The sequence below is a fragment of the Diceros bicornis genome, chromosome 15 (assembly GCF_020826845.1).
Source record: "Diceros bicornis minor isolate mBicDic1 chromosome 15, mDicBic1.mat.cur, whole genome shotgun sequence".
Taxonomy (NCBI): Eukaryota; Metazoa; Chordata; class Mammalia; order Perissodactyla; family Rhinocerotidae; genus Diceros; species Diceros bicornis.
Window position 1 is genome coordinate 49144317 of NC_080754.1, and position 26692 is coordinate 49171008.

The window sequence follows — 26692 nt, forward strand, 5'->3', positions numbered from 1 at the left end:
ATATAAAGAGCTTAGCACAATGCCAAACACATAGTGCTTAATAAATGTTAGCTATTACAATTATTGTACAAAAGCTGAGTTTGTATGTGATAATGTATTTACTTTATAATACAAATAGCTACCTTAAAACAGGCATGCTATTAATATTATCTTCATTTTAAAATCACTACCTTTATGAGCAGAAACGCAGGAGTAAGAAGGAAAGAAGATTTATGGTATTAATTCATCTCACTCCTGCCATATTTCTAATCTGCTTTACACATCAGATAGCTGGAGTTTAGGGGTATCCCTGAAAAAAAACTGAAGGTTAATGTGTATCATCTACATGCTTCAGAGCATAAACAAATTACTGGCTGGTCAGATCAAGGTGAAACACAATGGAATGAACCCACTCTGGCCACACCTCTATTTAAAGGCTACCTGGGAAAAAAAAAAAAAGACTGAAGCACAGCTATTTTAACAAATAGAAGTAGAAGTGATTAATTACTTTTTACTGTCATTCAACAGCTTCTCACCCAGGGAGTAACCTCGTTTCTCCAATTCCCATAAATTTAATAGAGGTCACATGGTGGCCTACTTGGCTAAAAAGCATTGCTCCTAAAACCCTGATGGTACTTTTAAGTCTGCTGATGTGTGAACATAATTCTCTGCATCTCTTAGCCCCACACACTCTGTCTGTCCCAGGGAGACACTTTAGTAGATCTATGTGGCACCATGTGGAAAGTTACAAGTGATGAGCTCTCTGATTCATTCCTCTTTCATGCAACAAGACGATAGAAAATTTAAAACCAATGGGTGTTATTCTACAGTGTAAAGCTTCCTTCCACTCTGTTAAGGGAGTATAAAAAGATATTTATCAAAATTGGAAACTATTAGTTACAAGACCCTTGCAGTCTGAACATTTAGTTTGGCATCTAAAAAGGAATTTTAAAGATCCCATTGAAAAATATGCAAGTTAGGATGGTGGTTATCTATTGTGCTTAATTCTCATCTCTTCATATGCATTAACCCACATGAAGAGATTTATAAAAAGTAGGATAACTGCAAAGATCTGCCAGGCATCAGGTGGACTTTCCTAAAAACAAATCCCCAAGGAAGTATAGATGATATAAAGTAGATTATTACCTATATCTATTGCATGACCAACTCAGTGACGCATGGCCTTCTGCTACTAGAATGACAGCAACCCCTCACTTTGTTCAAGGACTCATTTCCGGGGCTCTACTGCTATTTCATCCCCTAATCCCACTATTAGTACCTCTCTTTTTATAGCTATGCATAAATGTTAATCCTTTTAACATTTGGGGAATGGAAATTGACGAGCGGTGATTTACTTTACCTTGAGATATGAAGTTGATGAGAAGAAGAGGTGGTGAAAGAAAGACCAGTGAACTCTGAAGGTTGAAGTTTGTTTTGTTTTAGCTTTTTCCCCTGTCAATTCTCCCAGCAAAGTTCTGTATGTAAGTTCTAGCAGCACTGAGATGAGCTGCAGGGAGAACCAAGAAAAAACCACCAACCTAATCTCTAGCAAACATGTGACTTGGACCAGTCTCTTATACAAGGGCAGGCCTTTGGAAAGATTCTATATGGTGAAAAAAAGGAAAGCATTAAACTCAGGTGGAATCCAGAAGCCATATTTTCCAAAAGAAAATCATTGGAAGTTGTAATGAGAAGGTCTACTGAATGTCTAACAGAGATGCTAGGTACTAAGATTTTTTTTTTAAATTTTAGTGAATAGAATAATTTAGGACAACGAGCCTGATGTAGAGGAAAGAGAACTTTCCATTAAAAGAAAAAAATCAGTTCTAGCCTCTGCTACTTGCTGGGGCAGATCACTAGACCTTTTTTAGCACAGGTTTTAATATCTGTCAAATGGGGCAAATTGTTTTATCTACTTCATGGAGATCCTAAGAAGTTAAGTGTAATTATATACATGAAAATGTCTTAGAAATAACAAAAAATCATTAGTAATGAAGTGTTCAATATTTTTCATTTTTTAGAGAGTGTCCTCTACATTTCTGATTTGCTTTTATAACTTATTGATTCTTCACTTATTGCTTCTTGTTTAAAATTCATTCTGCAATATCATTTTTAATTTCTTTATAATTTTTTTATTTCCTCCAATTCTCTAATCTCACTTTTTCAAAATAACCAAAGAATACTGACTTTCAAATTATCTTTCATATTTTGATTCAAGAGAACATCTTCAGGATTCAGTGTTGGGCTTTCCAGCTTCTCCATCTTTGGTTCCACTCGTTCTATACTGGCTTCATTCTCAGACAGATGTTTGTCCCATGTAGCAAAAAAGGGTCCCTCAACACTGGGCTCCTGCAGTCATAACATCCATACCTTGAAAAAGGGGTAGAGGCAGTTTTCCAGAGGAATTCAAATCTGTAGGATGGGGAAAAAATGCAGAACATGCCAAAACACCATGCTTCCATAATTGACCTCAGAGAAATTAACAAGAAAAACTGTAAGAACATAAAGACAAATGGTAAAGGATCTGAGCAGATAACCCACAAATGATGAAATATAAATGACTAACAAATATGCAAAAAAGGTCTAGTCTTACAAGTAACTAAGGAAAGCAGGTGGTAAAGTTTTAAAGAATAATAATAAGCCCATACTTTCTTAAATAGCTGTTGGCAAAAGAGATAGAAATAAAAGCTGTGATTTTTTTTTCTGAGTAAAGCACAGAAGCATACAACAAACATATAAGAAAAACTAAAATAAATAAGCTACATATTCAGCTAAAGATGTCAGTAAAAGAACTACAGGAAAAAAAACTAAGGAAAGCAAGAGAGAAAAAATAACAAAGCCAATACAAAAACCAAAATCAAGGAATTAGAAAGCAGAATAGGAGAACCGATAAATTAATCTGAGTTTATTGTTTTTAGAGAAAACAAAATAATCAAACCTCTGGCAATTCTAGTTAGGACATAAAGAGAGAAAACAAAATTACATAGTACTAAGCATGACACAGGGAATGACATCACTACTAACAGGCATTTAAAGTGTTCTAAGAATATAATGTTCTCCACTGTCATGACAGATTTTAAAATCTGAGTGAAACTGATAATTTTCTAGGAAAACATAAATTAACAAAATTGATGCAAAACACCAAAAACCTGAACAGAAAAATAATCAAATAAGAAAAAAAAAAAAAAGAGGTGAAAGGAGCTGGGCTCAAGTTTTTTTCAACTATTTGTTTCAAAATGTTCCAGAGTATTGAAAAAGATGGGAATCTTTCCAATTTGTTTTACAAAGCTAGCATAGCATAAGCCTGATACCAAAATGTGATAAACAAAATTCAAAATAAAGTGCACATTTGGAAAAAATCTAATTATATATTTACTAAATGAAAATAAGTCAATAAGAATTAGAATAGCCCAATTTAAAATTTTTTGCCTATCTGATTAGCAAAGAATAAATAGATTAAAACATTGCTGACACCTAGTGTGGGTGAGGGTATAGAAAAACAAGAACTCAAATACCTTGTTGGTAAAAGTGTAAAACTTGTCTGGAAAGCACGTTCATGATATATATTCCAAAATATGTTTTTTGGATTGTAATGTATGCTCCTGACTTGGCAATTGCAATATGTAAGAATACACTAGAACAGATAGAATATAACAATTTGGAAATGATTGAATGTGTGGGCAAAGATGTATATACAAGGCTGTTCAATGTACATTATTTATGACTTGAGAACTTTCAATGTCACTACAGAAATTTCTCACTAGGGAAAACATTAAATGGGGATCTAGTAAAATTATGCAGCCATTTAAAAAATTTAAAAATATACATCTATATTTATTAACGTCCATAATATATTCAAAGAAACAAACAACAAAGCAGGTTACATAATAGTATGAATAATGAATAATATTTTTGTAAATGAAGGGATAAATAAATAGATGATAGATAGATGATGGATAGATAGATGATAGATGATAGATAGATAGATATATCCACACCAATATCTAACAGTGGTCATGTTTTAATAATAGAATTGTGAATGTTTTTTTCTCCTTATAATTTCTTAATTATCTACATTTCTAACAGTTTAGTAGAGTTCTTTTCACTATCTGTGGTGAAGAACCAGTTCTGTTTGGTTTTGAGTTGTCCTAATCTGTTGTGAACTGATACTTTATTAAATATAGTAAAAATAAATTACTATGAAAAATGAAGTAAAAATTAGACATAAAAATATAAAACCTTATTTTTTATTAGGAGAGTCAACAGATATAATGTTTCTCTGTCGAATCGCTGCAAAAGTGTCTCAATGCTTACGCTCTCTTTCTGTACTTACCACATCACGGATCAGTAGTTCATGGAATGACACTGTGCAGCACTGGTGTGGTGATTAAGGACACGGACTCTAGGGCTAGACATCCAGGTGTAAATCCCAGTTACTACCTCTGTAGCCTGAGCAGATTACTTAAGCTCTTCGAAATTCACTTTCCTCATCTGTAAAATGGGTGCTATAGACTGAATGTTTGTGTCTCCCCAAAATTCATGTATTGAAGCCTAATCCCTAATGTGATGATATTTGGACGTGGGCCTTTGGGAGGTGATTAGGTCGTGAGGGTGGAGCCCTCATGAGTGAGATTAAGTGCCCTTGTAAAGGAGACCCCAGCGAGCTTTCTGGCTCTCTTTCTGCCATGTAAGGTTAGAATGAGAAGTCAGCCGTCTGCAACCTGAAAGAAGGCCTTCACCAGAACTCAACCATACTGGCACTCTGATCTTGGACTTTCCAGCCTCCAGAACTGTGAGAAATAAATGTTTGTTTTTTAAGCCACCCAGTCTATGGTATTTTGTTATAGCAGCCTTAACTAAGACAACGAGCATGAAAATAGTGCTTCGTATTGTGATTATTAAATGAGGTAATAGATGGAGAGCACTTGGAACACTGCTTGTAACACAGTAAGCACTATTTAAATGTTTGCATTTATTATCAGGAGTATTGCTTTTATAAAAAGAAGGAGAGTTAATAATGGGGAAAATAAAGCCAATGATGTAAAAGACTTTCTGGAGACACTGTCCTAGAATGCAGAAAAAAATCAGGAATCCTAATAGATAGGAAGAATAGAGATGGAAGATGCAACTTAAGAATTACTTTCTTAAAAAAGAAAACACGGCAGTTGGAATAGGACCAATAATCAAAGATGTAACTGAAAAAACCTTTTCTAAGTTAAAAAAAAAAATACCTAAGTATGGAAACACAAAGACCTTACCTCCTTCCAGGCAAAATAGATGAAAATAGAGCACATCTAGACTCATGGTAGCAATAATTTTGAATTACAAGAAGATAGAAAAAAATACTACGTGCTTGAGGAAAAGGAAGAAAATTCATCATAGGAAGTTCTCTTAAATTATGTCTAGTTTTATCCAAAAATTATTATATTTTTTATCTACATACTAAATACAAGAATATAAATGGAGAACTACGTATTTACAGAGAAATAGTATGTCTCAAGAAATGTATACTCGGCTACATTCATTTACATGTATAAAGTCAGCAAAAATACATTCTCAGCTATGCATGAGCTTGGAAAAGTTACCATATACATAACCCCTCTTGATAAAATTACTTGCAAGGTGGATACTAGCATACTGAAAGATGATTAAGAAAAAAATAAATAATGAAGTCATTATGCAAAAAGACTTGCTAACTTCCCTCTGTGAATATCAGTAAATACAACTCTCATCTTACGGCAAATGTCCTCAAATAAGAGACCAAAATAATGAGAAGGTGGAGGAAGTGATTCATCCTTTCACAATGGCTTCTGAATAAAACTTCAGAGCAAACCTCTCAGTTATTACCCTTCATTATAGGAATCAGTCTATAATTTGACAAGAAAAACCGTATGGAAAACTGTTTCCCTCAGATATGATTTATCTTCTCATCCAAAACCCCAGTTAAACATGATTATAATTGTGCTAAAAAGAAGGGGGGAGGAGGATAAAGTGAAAGACATGTAAATCTTAACATGATTATTTTTAATTAAACTTTATTTTGAGATAATTGTAAATTTGTATTCAATTTAAGAAATAATGCAGAGAGATCCCGTGTACTCTTTATGCAGTTTCTCTCAAAGGTAAGATTTTGCAAAGCTATAGTATAGTATCACCATCAGGATATTAACATTGATGCAATCCACCAATCCTAAGATTTCTCCAGTTTTATTTGTACTCGTGTGTGTGTATTTAGTTTTGTACAATTTTATGATGTGTGGATCATGTATCTACCCACCCACGTTGAAATACAGTACAGTTCTATCACTACAAGGATTCTTTCCCATTATGCTTTTATAACCACGACACCTATCCCATCCCTAATCCCTTACTATCGCTGATCTGTTCTTGATTCCTCTAATTTTTTCATGTAATCATATAGTATGTAACCTCTTAGGATTGCCTTTTTTTACTCAGCATGATTCCCTAGAGATTCATTTAACTTGTTGAATGTATCACTCATTTTTTTCCTTCTCATTGCTGAGTAGTATTCCATGGTATGGATGTACCACAGTTTGTTTAATCATTTACCCATTGACGGACATCTAGATTGCTTCCAGTTGGAGGCTATTATGAATTAAGTTGCTATAAACATTCACGTATGGATTTCTGCGTGAACATGTCTTCATTTCTCTGGGATAAGTGCCCAGGGGTGCAATTGTTGAGTTGTACAGTAATTGCACATTTAGTTTTTTGAGAAGCTGCCATATTGTTTTCTCCAGTGGCTGTACCATTTTACATTCCTATCAGCAGTGTGTGAGTCAGCCATTTCCTCACCATTCTCAGCTTTTGATGTTGTCACTATTTTTTATTTTAGCCATTCTGATAGGTATGTATTGATATCTCATTGTAGTTTTAATTTGCATTTCTCTAATGACTAGTGATGTCAAACAATAAATATGTTGAACATCTTTTTATGCACTTATCAGCCATCTGTGTGTCCTCCTCAGTGAAATGTCTGTTCACGTCTTTTGCCCACTTTCAAATTAGATTGTTTTTTTTTTTTCACTGTTGAGTTTTGATTCCATTATGGTCAGAGAAAATACTCTGAATGATTTCAATTTTTCAATTTGTTGAGGTTTATGTTATGGCCCACAGTATAGTCTATATCAATAACTTTTCCATGGGTGCTTGAGAAAAATTTGTATTCTGCTGTTGTAGGATGGAGTGTTTTATACATATGTGAATTACATCCTGTTGGTTGATTGTGTTGTTCAGATCTTCTATTATGTTTGCTGATTTTCTTTCCAGTAGTTCTATCATTTGCTGAGAGGTATTTCAAATATTCATTGAAATACCCAACTATAATTGTAATATGAGTATATTTTTAACATGTTTTAGATTTTTAATTGAAAACATATAAAAAGATGCAGAGCATATGAAAAACGAATGCAAAAATTATATACAGTATATAATTTATTATGATACAAAAATATGAAAAGTATAAAAAGAAATATGCCAATAATTAATGGCAATCATACATGTTGGTAGAGTTATGGGTAACTTACTCTCCAACTTCAGATTTTTTTTTGTAATTTCCAAAAGCAGTATAAAAACCTTAAAAATTACTAATTGGATGAATGATATATACTCTTTTTTTTTTTTTTTTTTTTGGGTGAGGAGGACCAGCCCGGAGCTAACATTCAATGCCAATCCTCCTCTTTTTTGCTGAGGAAGACTGGCCCTGGGCTAACATCCGTGACCATCTTCCTCTACTTTATATGGGACGCCGCCACAACATGGCTTAACAAGTGGTGCGTCGGTGCGCTCCTGGGATCCCAACCAGGGAACTTGGGCCGCGGCAGCGGAGTGCGCGCACTTAACCCCTTGTGCCACCAGGCCAGCCCCTATATATACTCTTAATTGTAGAAATTTGAAAACTCAAGTAGTATCACATTTTTTAAGATGATTATTCGCTCTTAGATCTTCAGGGATCACTCAAAATTATGTACCAGAAATCTAATGGGCACATACTTATCATACAATATTCTAGTAAGAGAGAATCTATTGGTAACATCATTCTTGCTAATGATGATCCTAATTAAAGAAAAATGTTTGGTTCCATGGAATTCACAATATAATACTTAATACTAAATATACAATATAATATTAGTATTTAATTTAATGTTGGTTATTTCTGTTATTATTGGGCTTTATGTTATTTTTATCTGTTTTTAAACAAACCTTGAAATTCCTTTGTGCCATAATTTCTGAAGATAGGTTTGATATTTACTTCTTAAAAGAACTTTGAGATACCTTAAAAAAAAGTTTCATAACTCCAAAGTATTATCTTGTTTTCAAAAAGTAATCAAATATATTTTGTAAAATAAGTATTTTCTTATTAATATTTGTGCTTATGGTTCTAATTTACAACTGAAATCTCATTTTAATATCTAGCTTCTCACTGAAACAACAATTATAAGAGTTTTCACTACATTTTCCCTTAACTATTATGCTTTTAATTTGTCTGTGCTTCATTCAAAAATATTTAGGCTTCCTTTTGAAATAAAAAGTTAACACCTTAAAAACTAGACTATTGGTGGTGAACATGATGCATTCTATATAGAAGCTGAAATATAGTAATATACACCTGAAATTTACACAGTGTTATAAGCCAAAATAATTTTCAAAAAAAGATATGGAAACAAAAAAGATTAACACCTAGTATTATTTTTTTCTAATTCAAAGCCTTGTCACTGATCTACTATAACAGGTAGTTTAAAAGTTTTTATTCCCTTATCTCCATGACTTATTTCACCAAAGACTTAAAGTGTATGGTTTTAGACAGACATAACTTGAGCAAAGTCACCTTTCCTACATTCAAACAAATTCATACCACATTCAAGTCCTTCATCTTCTGGGGAATTAACTTCTTGGTCTCTACAAATTTCTGCATGGAAATTTAAAAATTCAGTAAAATATCTGGAATGTTTTTTATAATCCTGATACCAGTATTTTGTCTACATTTTAAGTCTACTTTTAACTTCAACATATTTTGTAATAATTTGCCTTATTGCAAAGCTTATTTTAAAGATTTACCATTGTGGCAAAACAAATAAAGCAATCTTTGATAAAATCAGAAAAGTTCTCTATCTTTTAAAACTTGATTGATAAACCAAGATTACCACAAATATACATAAAGTCGACCCAGCAGGCTGCCTGTTTTCTCATTTTAATGTGAGTTGAAAAATCATCCTTGTCTTTCACTGCTGTCTTATAGTTTGGTTTCATGAAGTGTGTGAAGATTGGTCATTTTTATTCCTTTTCTGGCCTTGAATCTCATGGAAGTAGAGAATATTGCAGACATTAGAAAATCAGGCATTTATTCTTCACCTTCTCTCAGTGTTGGTAGACAAAGCCTTTAATGTTAAATCTGAAGGTCAGCATCCTCTTGCCATGCGAGACCTGAACATCCTCATGGAAGCTACTCCCTGACTACTCCCTGAATAGAAAAAGTGTGCCTGAGGAAGGAGGCTTGTTTGTTCCACCGCATCAGAGAGGAACACAGACAGGAAGGGGCAAAGAATACATACAATATGTGGCTTGTTTGTTTCTTTTTTGTTTGTATAAAATTTTGTATGAAGAGTCCAGGAGGTTTGGATATTTAAAACTTGAAAAAAAAATGCGTATTTGATTTAGAAGATGAACATAAGAAGATATAGAATTTTAATACTATGATATACTAACAAATAAAACTACACAATTTCTACTCATTTTGTTTTCTGCTGATTTGGCCTTCATAAAGAACTGTGTCATCCAAAAATATTTTTTTCTGAAAAATTTTTTCTTTAGGTATTTCTGGGTCCTTTGGGATCAGATTGGTGGAAGAGGGGAGATGCTCTCTCACGCTGCCATGTTCAAACTACAACGCACTCTTAAATTATTTTGTAAGGTCTGTTTACGGTCACACTCACATTTGTTAGGTCGGACTTCAGCAATAGTTACTAAATCAGTGTTAAATGTTTGTCTCTTGCATTACCAGTTTTATAAGGTAATCTTTATAAAACATCCAAAATTAGCATTGACTGAGGTCGTTTACGTTGTATTTTCCACAAATAGACTTTGCTTTTTTTTTTCAAAAAAATTGAGGAAAATGTTTTATAATATGTACTCTGAGAGTCCTCATAAGAATATGAATAAAAGTTGACTCTTTTCTAAAGGATAATTTGGAGGGGAAAAATTCTACATTTGATCATGTATGTATAGTTTTTACAGGAAAAAGGATAATTGCCTATATATATAAAGAACTCATAATTAATAAGAAAAAGATTAGCATGTCAATGGAAATCGGCAAGGAATAGAAAACAGAAATTTACACAGAGCAAAATAGTCAAATTTATGGAAAAGACTTATCTACTACAAATTAAAATGTAAAGGCAGTAATTTTTGTCTGGCAATTAGTACTAGATAATAAATATTTTTCAACTGAATGAATAAAGTAACATTTTTCACCCAACAAATTGATAAGGAGTTTAAAAAATAATATGAACTCTCAGAATTGACAGGATATCCAAGCAAAAGATAATAGCATCAGGTAACTACCAATTCAGACTAGGGATGTTAAACATCTAGATTCTACATTCCCTTTTAGCTTGTAGTTTTTGGCTAAAATTAAGAAGAGAAACACATGTTTAGAACACAATAGCCATTCTCAATCAAAATGAACTTAAAAAAAAATAATTGACAATAATGTTAATGTAAATGGAAGCCAATCTTGACTTAATCTATGAAAGAAAAATTAAACTGCATCATTTAAGCAAGCAGGATTTAGAATACAAGAAATTTTATATTAAGGTAGATAAAAATCGGTATTAACTCCAAATATTACTACCCCTGCTGAGAAAATTTCCCTCAGTATATGCACAGATGGAGAGAGAAAAGAGCAAAGAAGCGGATGTCCTGAATGAACAGAAGGTGGGATTTCTCCTTTCCCATCAGTCTTGATTCCAAGGAAGAGCATGAAATTCAGAGGGGGGAAAAAGTGCTGATCTATTATCATATTAATATGTCATATTATCGACACTTCTTAATGTTTGGGGTTCTCCCAAAAAATTAATTATTTTCTTCCTTCTCAGTTTCTCTATGGTGCCCAGAAACCATTGACTTCCTGGAATTTTTATTAAGAATTTCACATTCTTGCCATGTTTTTCAGATACTGTGGCTTCTGCCAATAGATTCTAATAAATTTTCCCTTCTTTTCTTTCAATAACATCCTAGAGAATATGATTCAGATTCAAATTAATCATTGATCATGTTAATGGCTCCTAGGAGTTTACTTCCGATACCTCTTATTATATTAAATCAAATTTGATAGTATGCTAGATCATTGCTCAGCTGGGTTTTCATAAAAGCACTGGTGTTTAATATGATTTATGCCAAGTTTTCTGTTAATATCTTTGCTTATTGTGTGCTTTATTTTTAAACAAACATTGTTAGCAAATGGCAACCCTTTAAAATATATCGTACCTTTAAAATATTTTACAGAAAGCATTTTACAGTAAAATGTGTTACTTATTTTATATTATAGTCACATAATAGTGAGCAGGCAGAATTTATTTAATTTACAATCAAAATATCAATATTTTACTTGTAGTTTGGAAAAGGTATGCATACATATACATGTTCTGCTTATTTAAAAGATCAATTACATGCCAAGATAACTAGAAAATTTAAAGTATTGTACTTTTTTTAAGCTTTGCAGCAAAGGAGCAGTTCTGGGAAAACCCTTTGAATCATCTGCTGAAGATATAGCAAGCGTAGCAAGTTTTATTGAGACAAAGCTTGTTACATGCTATCTACGGATGAGGAAACCCGACCTTGCCCTGAATCACGCGCACAGGTAAAATGAGGTATTAATAACGGCAAGTAAGTACTACCCATGCGAGCGGAGGATAATATGTGAACTTGTATGATTAATTTTCATTCCATTTGAATTTAAAGACAAAACAGAAAACAGTTCTTTACTACTTGATTCATGTTAAGCTAGACAATCATAGAGATCACAAAGGGCACCTCAAAACCTAATGGATGAGGCCAACCCTGGTGGAGTAGAGGTTAAGTTTGCACTCAGCTTTGGCAGCCTGAGATTTGCCACCCGGATCCTGGTCACAGACCTACTCACCACTCATCAAGCCATGCTGTGGCAGGCGTCCCATATACAAAATAGAGGAGGATGGGCACAGATGTTAGCTCAGGGCCAATCTTCCTCAGCGAAAAATAAAACCTAATGGAAGAAATAGACATAAATAACTATTCATAATACAGGGTAAAATAACTGGCAGATACTTGTAGTAGCGAATTACTGCAGGAAGAAAAGAGGAAGCGAATAAGGTAAGTAAGGGATGAGAAGGATTTCCAAAATTGCACAAAACATGGAGAATGGTAGAAGGAAATTCTGACTGTGAACCATGAGCAAAGACTTGAAAGTTTGGGGCTTATTTGGTGATAGCATAGCTGATTCAAAGGATGCTGTGCAGGGGTAGGTGTGACAGCTGTCCAAAGGTGTGAAACACTTTTTATCTATGTCCTTAAAGATTTCTTTTTCATACATCTATTCCTCTTCAGAACTCTGCGTCATTACATTGTCTTGTGGCTTCCTAGTATCCCCAGAGTTACTCTTGCCTATCTTTTTTCTGTAAAAATACACCTTTCCTATGTCCTGTTTCCTAAAGGCCTTGCTCTTACCATCTTATCATATCTCATGTTTTGCCTTTCGAATAACTCTTTCCTTAGAATTATGATGCCATTCTCTGTCCCTGCCTGACTGAGGTTGATTTACCTAGAAATTTTGTCTTGTCCATCCTCTGTTTTCATACATCCTGTACTTCTTTCGGATACAAATAGCAAAACTAATATCAACATGAAAACATAATGCCTGCACTGTTAATAATCACTGGGAAACATATCTATCAGTTATGCTAAGACCCATTATGTAAGCAGGAGATCTGCCAACAAGGTGAAACTCACTTACAACTCTACATCCACGAGGATGTAAAAGTTCTACTCAAGATTCTTCACAGCCCTACGGAGACCTCATGCTTGCAGGCTTAAACTTGACATCAGGACCTGAAGATCACAAAATCACTTTGAAACTCGCAAGATAACCTGCTTGAAAGAAATTTTCTTGCTTAAGTAAACTACAGAAACTAAAGGCAGATGCTCTTTGACACCAAAAGAAAATTTGACTCTGTATTTTCTGGAAACATTTTATGCCACCATAGTTTCCAAAACAAATATCAGAATATATGTTCTGTCAAAGAATTTTATTCCATTTCCATTTGAAAGGACCAATATTGGAAATGTAATGTATATTTCAGTATATGAAAATATTGGAATTTCTGGGCTACTTGGGTAGCCCAGAAATTGTTAGCACAAAGGGGAAAAATATTTGAAATTAGGACTAGCCCAGAAAATTGATAGACATATGTAAACAATAATCAATTGAAATGCACTAAAAGTAATCATATGTCACCTTCTCCATAGCTTTCACTATACAAAAAAACAGGCCACCAACATGGCCTACATTTTAGGGAAAAAAATCGCCTGGATATCGAATGGTTGGATGGATTTTCAAATCATTTTTAATAATAAAAGCGTTCTAAATGGTATGGTCACGTCAAAATTCGATTCAGTGTTGTAAAAATAAGTAATGAACATGATTCAAAAATTCTACTATAATCCAAATATAAGAAACAATAAAATGCTATAATTCCTGAGGATGCAAGGATTAGCTTTAATAGGTTTACTATTTAGACTTAGAAACTTTTGTTTTAAAACTAAGAGTGTTCTTTTAAGACCTTGAAAATTACTGAGGGGAGGATATATAATGGTGAATAGTAAAATGATTTTCTCTATTATGCTAGGATTAACTTTTGTATCTTTTTTTCCTATTGTAAAATAACTTTTGCTTCTGTTTCTAAGTTGAACATTAAGTAAGAAATGCAAATCAATAGAGGTTAAACAGTCGATTCATATGATTAATAATGCACCAAGTAAAATAAATCATTTTCCTGGGCTTGCCATATTGCAGAACTACAGAAATCAGTGCATATGATTCTAATATTAAAATGTTTTAAAGATCTCAGATCTAAAAATAGAGCCTCAAATATAATCAATAAATATATTTCTCAAAATAAATGATTTAATTAATCAGGATATTCAGTCTATAAATAACTTACAACTACTGAATGCAAAATTTTGCTTTTGTATTATTACCACATTGTGATAGTTGATACTAATCATGGATCAAAATTAAAATATTCCTTTTTTGCATTTATTTGCATTTGCTGAAGCATCCTTTCTTTAATTTTATGTAAATGTGAAATCTATTGCATATCTTTAGGAGATTTGTTAACACAAAAATTAGCTTAAAACTATCATGTAGTTTTCCTTCTGATAAAAATAAGTGCATATTGTTTTGTCATGTAGAATACTACAAGAACCATAACTTTATGGTTTTAAGTTCAACGAAGATACATTTTGAAATTAATCAGCTGAATGTTGCCATTTAAAATATGATAATAAGTGACACAAAGGCTCTAGAAACAACTATTAACAAATATAGTTTTTATTTTTTTCTAATAACATATCCAAAATGGCAAACATGGATATCATTTTTTTACTTCAACCGAAAGTGATGCTTAGATTCACCAAACACATCAACTCTGTGCTCACTTCATCAAACTACTGCCCTTGTTTATCAGTAGGTGTTTTGAACATTCCTAAGACTGATTTCTAATTACTGCTCTCTTATCAAGACTAGAAATCCTGCTATAACTCTTTTCCTATTATATAATTATATTTTGATGTATATATTTGTAAAGATTTTAATGATGCATATCACTTTTTGGCATATTTCCCACCTTTAGATTTTTTTTTTTTTTTTTTTGTAGTGAACATGTACATTCATTAGAGGCAAAAGATAGTGGCAGCCCTTAAACTTAACCCTGCTGGAACCTTGTCTGAATTTTTGTGTGGCTTCTGCCTCAACGTTTCCTGCTTCTCCAGGCCCTGACCACTTCTGTTAGCTCCATTCCCTTCTCTCTTGATCCACAATCCCTTCAGATTCTTGAGTCGGAGCTTGGAGTAGGATGAAAGAATTAAGAGCAGGAAGGACAACTGCCCAGCCTACATGTCCTTGCATCCAGGCTTGCCCACCTTCCCCGTTCATGCTTTTCTCCACAAAGCCTCTAGGGGGAGATATGTTAGTACCTACTTCACAGTATTACTGTGAGTTTTTGTGTAGTTTTTTTTGGATAAATGAAAACTTTATTGCTGAGTAAAAACGGTTTTTTGGTCAAGTGTACATCATTATACCTCTATTTCTGCATAGATAATGTCATCTACTACCCAAATACTAGTTACAATCCATCACCACACACATGTGCCTCATTATCCCTTTTGCCCTTTTGTTATAGAATTTTGATGCCACAAGGTGGCAGGCAAGATGAAGTGTAAAGTACCAAATTTGTGGAAAAAATTCTATCTTCAAAATTATTTTATAATGGTGGCATCTAAGTTCGTTATTCATTCATTCAACAAATATTTATTGAATGCCTACCAAAAGCCTGTGCTCAGCAATAGGGAGGCAGTTGTGAACAGGAAATATGTGGTGTTTATACACAGTAAAAGAAGTAGCAAATGAAATGTAGAAACAAATATTAATAAATATATGAGAAAAAAGAGAATGTGATAGGGGCCAGCCCAGTGGTGCAAGCGGTTGGGTGCGCGTGCTCCACTGTGGCGGCCCGGGGTTCGCAGGTTCGGATCCCAGGCACGCCCCGAGGCACCACTTGGCAAGCCATGCTGTGGCGGCGTCCTATATAAGGTGGAGGAAGATGGACACGGATGTTAGGCCAGGGCCAGTCTTCCTCAGCAAAAAAGAAAAAAAAAAAGAGGAGGATTGACAGATGTTAGCACAGGGCTGATCTTCCTCACAAAAAAAAAAAGAGAGAGAGAATGTGATAAATGCTATAAAGGAAATGAACATAATTTCCTGTTGCAGAGGCAGCATAGTATATTGAATCAGAGCACAGAATCTGGAACCAAACTGCCCAGGTTCAAATTCTGACTCCTGCATTCACTAGTTAGCCTGGGTTTAAGTCTCTATAAAATTGCTTATAATAATAGTACCTACTTCACAAATACCATCTCACAAGGTTTTGTGAAAACTAAATATAAACCCATTAATTTTTCATTCAAGCCATGACAGAGTTACTGGTACTGGACCAGCCTTCCTGCTGTAAACAACTATAAAACTGGACAAAATATATGAGGCAATTGTTTTCAGGCAGTGGACAATGGTCACAGCAGGACTGTGATCCTTGAGAAAAGGGAAATATACATGGTGAGCCCCATAATTTTCTCAGCTTTTTGCTGGGGTCATTTTCCTGCCCTAATTCAGAGAGATGAAAATCAAATTCAACTTCAGTCTTGCTGAGCTGAGGAGGCAGAGATTAGAATACTAGGAAAGCTATTATTTACAGGGCAGGTGGCCACAGAAGAGGCAGCTGTGTGAGAGGGTTGGGGGTAGAAGTCTACATGAGGATTTACTGCAGGTTCTTGGTCAATGTGAGGAGTGAGACTTCATGTAGGAGAGATTGCCTGCTACAGGGCTGAGTGCCAAATGGAAATACTAGAGGATCAGCAGTGATGGGAAATATTGACGTACCAGTACGAAGAGACCTCACTGAGTACCTCAGGCATTCACCTGAGACCCCAGAAAGGCCATGCTTTAAGAGTGAGGACCATGACCTCCAGAAAGGACCACACCTTAAGATTAAACTCAAAGCCAAAATAGATCTGCCCTAACAAAGACTAAAACCAAGCATGACAAGAACAAGAGTATTCACCATTCAATTGCCTGATAGGAAAAAAATTCAACAAGTGTGCAGGAATGATGTCATAATCCTGATTCCCTACAATGTCTCATCCAAAATGTCCAGCATAAAATTAAAAATTACTACACATGTGAAGAAGTAGGAAAATAAGACTCATACTTAACAAAATAAATGGTCCATAGAAACAGACCCCAAGATGACCCAGATGTTGGAATTGGTAGAGAAAAATTTTAAAGAAGCTATGAAAAATAGGTTCAAGGACCTTGAGGTAAAGATGGTCATAATAAGTGAAGAGATAAGAAATTCAACAGAAAAATAGAAACTATAGAAAAGAACAAAATATAGATTTAGCATAGATTAATAAAATATCTGAAATTAAAAAAGTATCAATTGATCATAACATCAGATTGGAGATTGCTAAAGAAAGGGTTAGTGAGCTCAAAGACAAATAAATAGAAATTACCCAATATAAAAACAGAGAGAAAAAAAGAGTTTTAAAAAATTAGCCAATGCTTGAGTGACCTGTCCTTAGGGACAGTAACAAGCAATCTAGCATACAGGTAATTGCTATCTCAAAAGGAAAGGAAAGAGAATGGCACAGAAAGTAATACTGGAAATTTTCCAAATTTGATTAAAAAAAATGAAGATCCAGTTAGTTCCAACTAGGACAAATACAAAGAGAACTACATCTAGAAACATGGTAATCAAACTCCTGTAAATCCAAGATGGAGAGAAAATATTAAAGGCAGCCAAGGAAACAACATGTTACATACAAGGGAACAATGATACAAATAACAGGTGACTTTCAATCAGAAATAATGGAGGCCAAATAAAATGGAACAACTTTATTTTTTATTGAGGTAACACTGGTTTATAACATTATATAAATTTCAGGTGTACATTATTATATATTTTTTTTAATTTTTTGCTTATTGCAGTAACATTGGTTTATAACATTGTATAAATTTCAGGTGTACATCATTATACTTCTATTTCTCCATAGATTACATCATGTTCACCACCCAAATACTAATTACAACCCATCACCACACACATGTACCGAATTATCCCTTTCACCCTCCTCCCACCCCCCTTCCCCTCTGGTAACCACCAATCCAATCTCTGTCCCTATGTGTTTGTTTATATATTTTGATTTCTTTATAGACTACATCATGTTCACTACCCAGGGACTAATTACCATCTGTCACCATACACATATGCCCTATCACCCCTTTTGCCCTCCTCCCTCCTGCCTTCCCTTATGGTAAGCACCAATGTAATCTCTGTGTCTATGTGTTTGTTTGTTGTTGTTGTTTTTATCTTCTACTTATGAGTGAAATCATATGGTATCTGACTTTCTCCATCTGCCTTATTTCGCTTCGCATAATACCCTCAAAGTCCATCCATGTTGTTGCAAATGGCAAGATTTCATCTTTTTTTATAGCTAAGTGATATTCCATTGAGTATATATACCACATCTTCTTTATCCATTCATCCATTTGGGCACTTAGGTTGTTTCCAAGTCTTGGTCACTGTGAATAATGCTGCAGTGAACATAGGGGTGCATATATTTTTGGATAAATGTGTTTTTGGGTTCTTGAATAAATACCCAGCAGTGGAAGAGCTGGGTCATATGGTAGTTCTATTCTTAATTTTTTGAGGAACCTCCATACTGTTTTCCATAGTGGCTGCACCAGTTTACATTCCCACGAGCAGTATATGAGTATTGCCTTTTCTCCACATCCTCTCCAACACTTGTTATTTCTTGTCTTGTTAATTATGGCCATTCTGAAGGGTGTGAGGTGATATCGCATTGTAGTTTTGATTTGCATTTCCCTAATAATTAGTGATATTGAATATCTTTTCATGTGCCTGTTGGCCTTCTGTATATCTTATTGGAAAAATGTCTCTACAGATCCTCTGCCCATTTTTTACTTGGGTTGCTTGTTTCTTTGTTGTTGAGTTGTATGAGTTCTTTATAGATTTTGGAGATTAACCCCTTATCAGAGGTACAGTTTACAAATATCTTCTCCCGATTGTTAGGTTGTCTTTTCGTTTTGTTGATGGTTTCCTTTGCTTGCAGAAGCTTTTTAGTTTGATGTAGTCCCATTTGTTTATTTTTTCTTTTGTTTCCCTTGCCTGGTGAGACATGGTATTCAAAAAGATGCTGCTGGGGCCAGCCCCGTGGCTTAGCGGTTAAGTGCGTGTGCTCCGGTACTGGCGGCCCAGGTTCGGATCTGGGCGCGCACCAACGCACTGCTTGTCCAGCCATGCTGAGGCGCCGTCCCACATACAGCAACTAGAAGGATGTGCAACTGTGACATACAACTATCTACTGGGGCTTTGGGGAGAAAAGGGAAAAAAAAAAGGAGGAGGATTGACCATAGATGTTAGTGCAGGGCCGGTCTTCCTCAGCAAAAAGAGGAGGATTGGCATGGATGTGAGCTCAGGGCTGATCTTCCTCACAAAAAAAGAAAAAAAAAAGATGCTGCTAAGACTGATGTCAAAGAGTGTACTACCTATGCTTTCTTCTAGGAGTTTTATGGTTTCAGGACTTAGCTTCAAGTCTTTAATCCATTTTGAGTTAATTTTTGTGTATGGTGTAAGACAGTGGTCTACTTTCATTCTTTTGCATGTGACTGTCCAATTTTCCCAACACCATTTATTGAAGAGACTTTCCTTTCTCCATTGTGTGTTCTTGGTTCCCTTGTCAAAAATTAGCCATCCATGGATGTGTGGGTTTATTTCTTGGCTTTTGTTTCTTTTCCATTGAGCTATGTGTCTGTTTTTGTTCCAGTACCATGCTGTTTTGATTACAATTGCTTTGTAGTATATTTTGAAATTAGGAAGTGTGATACCTCTAGCTTTGTTCTTTTTTCTCAGGATTTCTTTTGCTATTGGGGGTCTTTTGTTGTTCCATATAGATTTTAGGATTCTTTGTTCTATTTCTGTGAAAAATGTTATTGGGACCTTGATAAGGATTGCACTGAATCTGTAGTTGTTTTAGGAAGTATGGACATTTTAAATATGTTAATTCTTCCAATCCATGAGTATGGAATATTTTTCCATTTCTTAGTGTCTTCTTCAATTTCTTGCAACAATGTTTTATAGTTTTCAGTGTATAAGTCTTTCACCTCTTGTTAAATTTATTCCTAGGTATTTTATTCTTTTTGTCGTGATTATAAATGGAATTGTATTCTTAATTTCTCTTTCTGCTATTTCATTGTTAGTGTACAGAAATGCAACTGATTTTTGTATGTTGATTTTGTATCCTGCAACTTTACTGTATTCATTTATAGTTTCTAATAGTTTTTTGCTGGATTCTTTAGGGTTTTTGATATATAGAATCATGTCATCTGCAGATAATGACAGTTTTGCTATTTCCTTTCCAATTTGGATCCCTCTTTTTTCTTTTTCTTCCTCGATTGCTCTGGCTAGGGCTACCAGTATTATGTTAAATAAGAGTGGTGAAAGTGGGCATCCTTGTCTGGTTCCTGTTCTTAAAGGGATAGCTCTCAGTTTTTCTCTGTTGAGTATGATATTAGCTATGGGCTTCTCATTTATGGCCTCTAATATGTTGAGGTACTTTTCTTCCATACTCATTTTATTTAGAGTTTTTATCATAAATGGATGCTGTATCTTGTCTAATGCTTTCTCTGCATCTATTGAGATGATCATGTGATTTTTATTCTTTATTTTATTGATGTGGTGTATCACGTTGATTGATTTGCAGATGTTGAACCATCCTTGCATCCCTGGAATAAATCCCACTTGATCATGGCATATGATCTTTTTAATGTATTGTTCTATTCAATTTGCTAGTATTTTCTTGAGAACTTTTGCATCTATGTTCATCAGTGATATTGGCATGTAATTTTTCTTTTTTGTGTGTTGTCCTCGTCTGGTTTTGGTATCAGGATAATGTTGGCCTCATAAAATGAGTTAGGAAGCTTCCCTTCCTCTTCAATTTTTTGAGAAGGATACGTATTAAATCTTTGAATACGTGATAGAATTCAATGGGGAAGCCATCTGTTCCTGGACTTTTGTTTTGTGGGAGGTTTTTGATTACTGTTTCCATCTCCTTCCTGGTGATTGGTCTATTAAAATTCTCTATTTCTTCTTGATTCAGTTTTGGAAGGTTGTATGAGTCTAAGAATTCATCCATTTGTTCTAGATTATCCAATTTTGTTGGCATATAGATTTTCATAGTATTCTCTTATAATCCTTTATATTTCTGAGGTGTCCATTGTAATGTCTCCTCTTTCATTTCTGATTTTGTTTATTTGAGCCTTCTCTCTTTTTTTCTTGGTGAGGCTAACTAAAGGTTTGTGAATTTTGTTTATCTTTTCATAGAACCAGGTCTTAGTTTCATTGATTTTTTTTTCTATTTTTTTTTTCTTAGTCTCTATTTCATTTATTTGTGCTCTGATTTTTATTATTTCCTTTCTTCTACTGATTTTGGGCTTTGTTTGTTCTTCTTGTTCTAGTTCCTTTAGGTGCACTGTTAGATTGTTTTTTTGAGATTTTTCTTGTTTGTTCAGGTAGGCCTGTATTGCTATAAACTTCCCTCTTAGTAGCACTTTTGCTGAATCCCATAAATTTTGGCATGTCATATTTTCACTTTCATTTGTCTCTACGTATTTTTTTTATTTCTCTTTTGATTTCTCCATTGACCCAGTAGTTGTTCAGTAGCATTTTGTTTAATCTCCACATATTTGTGGCTTTTCCAGCTTTCTTCTTGTACTTGATTCTAGTTTCATATCATTGTAGTCAGAAAAGATGCTTGGCATTATTTCTATCTTTTAAAATTTATTGAGACTTGGTTTGTGATCTAATATGTGATCTATCCTGGAGAATGTTCCATGTGCAATGTGTATTCTACAGTTTCTGATGAAATTTTCTGTACATATCTACTAAGTCCATCTGGTCTAATGTGTCATTTGAGGCCAATGTTTTCTTATTCATCTTCTGTTTGGATAATCCATCCATTGATGTAAGTGTTAAAGTCCCCTACTATTATTGTGTTACTGTTTATTTCTCCCTTTATGTCTGTTAACAATTGCTTTATATATTTAGGTGCTCCTATGTTGGGTGCACAGATTTTTACAATATTATGTCCTTTTGTTGGATTTTTCCCCTTATCATTATGTAGTGCCCTTCTTTGTCTCTTGTTATGGTTTTTGTTTTAAAGTCTATTTTGTCTTGTATAAGTATTGCTACCCCAACTTTCTTTTCATTGCCAATTCCATGGAGTATCTTTTTCCATCCCTTCACTTTCAGTTTGTGTCTTTAGGTCTGAAGTGTCTCTCGTGTATGCAGGATATATATGGGTATTGTTTTTTTAATCCATTCAGCCATCCTATATATTTTGATCAGAGCATTTAGTCCATTGACATTTTTTTTTTTATAATTTTATTTATTTATTTATTTTTCCCCCCAAAGCCCCAGTAGATAGTTGTATGTCATAGCTGCACATCCTTCTAGTTGCTGTATGTGGGACGTGGCCTCAGCATGGCCGGAGAAGCGGTGCGTTGGTGCGCGCCCGGGATCTGAACCTGGGCCTCCAGCAGCGGAGCGCGCGCACTTAACCGCTAAGCCACGGGGCCAGCCCCCTAGTCCATTGGCATTTAAAGTAGCTATTGATAAGTATGCACTTATTGCCATTTTATTGCTTTTTTCCCGAGTGTTTCAGTAGTTCTTCTCTGTTCCTTTCTTCTTCTCTTGCTCTCTTCCCTTGTGATTTGCTGGCTTTCTTTAGTATTATATTTGGGATTCTTTCTCTCAATTTTTTGTGTATTTATTATAGGTTTCTGGTTTGCGATTACCAGGAGGTTCATATATAGTAACTATGTAAATAGCAGTCTACATTAAGTTGATGGTCTCTTAAGTTTGGCCTCTTACTAAAAGCCTTACACTTTTACTCCCCTCCCCCCACATTTTATGTTTTTGATATCATATTTAATGTGTGTGTGTATCTCTTGACCTCTTATCATGGAGATAGATATTTTTAGTACTTTTGTCTTTCGACCTTCGTATTAGTTTTATAAGTGGTTGATCTGCTACATTTACTGTATATTTGCCTTTACCAGTGTCTTTTTTCTTTGATAATTCTCTTATTCCCATTTGTGATCTTTCCTTGTCCACTTAACAAAATCCTTTAACATTTCTCATAAGGCCAGTTTAGTGGTGATAAACTGCTTTAGTTTTTGCTTGTCTGGAAAACTGTTTATCTCTCCTTGCAATCTGAATAATAACCTTGCTGCATAGAGTATTCTTGGCTGTAGGTTTTTTCCTTTCAGCACTGTGAATATATCGTGCCACTCCCTTCTAGCCTGTAAGGTTTCTGCTGAGAAGTCAGCTGATAGCATTATGGGGTTTCCTTTGTATGTAACAACTTGCCTTTCTATTGCTACTTTTAGAATTCTCTCTTTATCTTTAATTCTTGACATTTTAATTATAAGGTGTCTTACTGTGGGCCTCTTTGAGTTCATCTTGTTTGATGCTCTCTGTGCTTCCTGTACCTGGATGTCTGTCTCCTTCCTTAGGTTAGGAAAGTTTTCAGCTATTATTTCCTCAAACACGTTCTCTGTTCTTTTGTCTCCCTCTTCTCCTTCTGGGACACCTATAATGCAGATGTTAGTATGCTTGATATTGTCCCAGAGGTCCCTTAGACTGTCCTTGGTCTTTTTGATTCTTTTTTCTTTTCCGCTTAGGTGATTTCCTCTACTCTTTTGTCCCGCTCACTGATCTGTTCTTCTGTGTCTTCTACTCTGCTGTTGATTCCCTCTACTAAATTTTTCATTTCCATTATTGTATTCTTCAGTTCTGATTGTTTTTTTTAATATTTTCCAATTCTTTGTTGAAGTTCTCACTGTATTCATCTATTCTTCTCCCAAGATCAGTGAGCCTCCTCATAACTATTAGTTTGTACTCTTTACTAAGTGGATTGTTTGTGTCTGTTTCAATTAGTTCTTTTTCTGAGGATTTGTCCTGTTCCCTTATTTGGAGCATATTCCTTTGTCTTTTCAGTTTGTGTACTTCTCTGTGCTTGTGTCTATGTGTTAGGTAGATCAGGTACATCCCTCGATCCTGGAGGTGTGGCCTTATGTAAGACATGCCTTATGGGGCCCAGCAATGTGCTTCCCACTCGTCACCAGTTCCAATTGTTCCAGAAGTCACTTGCCTGGGCTATGTGTGCCCTTCTGTTGTGGCAGTGTTGCTCTTGCTGTGAGTGTACTGGTAGGCTAGGCATGCCACCGGGCTGGCTGAGTGTAAGGGTCAGCCGTGTGTGGCTGCTACAGTCACTGTAGTCTCTTTATTGGGTGGGACAACCCCAGCATGACTGGCTGCAAAGTCTAATAACACATACTGCTGTTTTGCTGTTAAATGAGTCAGGACCCCAGCATGGCTGGTTGCTAGGCTCAGGGGCTCACAGTTGCTACAGGACTCTGGCCTGCAAGGCTGTTGTCAGCTCTCTCAGGAGGGCAGCAGGGTGGGGCTGGCCCCAGGCATGGCAGCATACAATGGTTTCAGGTGTTGGAAAGTGGGGCAGATCCTCTGTGTGCCTATTTGAGATGGCCAGAGGCACAAGTCAGCTACAGCCAACATGCCCCACTGCCTGCAGGCCCATACACCCCACCAATGCAATCCTGTCCTAAGTGCATGCCTTGCTTCACAGAGGCAGACCCACTCACCCCACTGCAGAGGTCCCACACACCCTACACATGTAGGCTTACTGGTAGGTGGGGCCAGTCCCCAAGGTAGGCTGCTGGCCCTGGCTGAGCTGGAGTAAATTGGTGCTCTAGTGGGTGGGGCAAACCCCTGTGCTAACAGGCCAAAAGAAGAAATCCAATAGAGTCTGCCAGTGTCTGTGTCAGCACACCTGTACTAGGTCACAATAGTGGCTGCTGCCAGTGTCTCAGTCCCTGGGGAGGTGGGCCCAGCTGCCTCTTCCCTGTCTGAGATGCACTCAGAGCTTATCAAGTGAGTCTCTTTTACCAAAGGACTATGTACCTTTCTTTCTGGTGATTTTGTGTTGGTTTCCAGAATGGGTGAATCTTTCATGGGCGAATCTTTCATGGGCACTTTAAAAGCAGGCTTTTCTTTCTCTTATGTTTGATAGCTTTTCTGGGAGTATTCCCTGTTGGTTTTAATAGCCAGCAAAGCCAAGTATTATGTCACTCATCTCAGTTGTGCTGAATTCAAAGGCTGCTTATTGTGGCATAGCTCTCCTGCTCAGATCCCCTGCTCCTCCAGGAAAAGCTTTATACCTTAAAATTACTCTTGGCAGTGAAGCACCATGGTTAGAATGTGCTTTTTTTCCTCAGCAGAGGGGTATTTCTGCCTCTTCCGTCACTGTCAGTATTGTCCCTTGTTGTGAGGGTTCTTTTTATCCAGTTTCCCGTTCTCTTTCAGAGGTAATTGCTCCACAGATAGTTGTAGATTTGTTGTATCCATGGGAGGAGGTGAGTTTAGAGTCTTCCCTCACCACCATCTTCCCAGCAATCCTCTAAAATGGAACAACTTTAAAGTGATGAAAGAAAAATGGTGTCAAACCAGAATTACATGTTCAGCAAAAATATTCTTCAAAAATGAGAGTGAGATCAATATGTCTTTAAATAAATAAAAGTTTAAAAATTAATCTTTGGCAGATCTGCACTTTAAAAAATGATAAGGAACATATTTCAAGCTGAAATAAATGACAATAAATTGAAATTTGAATATACAAAAAGGAATGAAGAGCACCAGAAATGGTAAATAAGTGAGTAAATATAAAATACTATTTTTCTTCTCAAAATTTAAATTTAAAGATGAATAGCTATTTAAAGTAAAATAGTATTTTATCATATTATCAAAGTAAAAATAATAAATAATAGGATTACATTTTTCGATGTGAAATATTTGACTAAAATACCACAAAGGTCTGTGAGAGGGAGCACAAATGGAATTTTACTACTAAGCTTTTTATATGAGGTAGTACAATATTAATTCCAAGTAGCCTATGTTAAATTAAGGCTGCAAGTTATAATCCCCAGAGTAACCATTAAAAAATATAAAACGTATACCTAGAAAGCCAATAATAGATTTAAATTATATACTAAAGAATATTTAATTAGCTGCAAATAAGTCAGAAATGAAGAAGGAAGGAACAAATAATGGATGAGACACTGAGGTAATAGAAAGATGGTAGAATTGAACCAAAGCATATTAATAATTACATTAAACATACATTGACTAAACATTCCAATTAAAAGGCAGAGATTGTCAATCTGCATTAAATCACAAAATTCAACTATATCCTATCTACAAAAAGACATAGGTTGACAGTAAAAGGAAGAAAAATGATATACCATACAGTAAACATAAAATCTTGTTTTTATGTCAGGTTTGGCTATGTTAATATCAGAGAAAGTAACCCTCAAGAAAAGGAGTGTTACAAGAGACAAAAATAAGGCTCAATTAAATTTTGAAAAAGTGAAATCTGACAGAGCTTATTCTCTAGCCATAATGGAATTAAATTAGAAATCATTAACAGTAAGCTATCTAGAATATCCCCCCAAATACTTGTAAATTAAACTATACACAACTAAATAACCCATAGGTCAAAATGTAAGAAAATAAAATAAAGACATGGATTTGAATCTCTGCTTCATCACTTACTAGCTTTGACTTTCACAAGTAATGTAACTTTTCTTTTCCTCAGTTTTCTCATCTTTAAATCTAAGTAAACTGTTTAAAGTCATTCCTGAATCTCAAAATATATCAAATCTGTATTTTTATTTCAATCTCATCACCAATGACAACTGCAAATTATTTTCAATGGTAATAATACCAAT

The 26692-nt window shown here is 35.0% G+C and overlaps 1 protein-coding gene across 1 annotated transcript in view; it reads left to right on the forward strand.

The window, feature by feature from the left end:
* The window catches only part of SPATA16 (spermatogenesis associated 16), a 219458-nt gene that overhangs the window by 48668 nt on the left and 144098 nt on the right, over window positions 1-26692 (forward strand). Inside the window, exon 2 of the mRNA XM_058556339.1 lies at window positions 11712-11857. Within this exon, the coding sequence (XP_058412322.1) occupies window positions 11712-11857 (146 nt within the window). The remainder of the gene's footprint in view (window positions 1-11711; window positions 11858-26692) is intronic.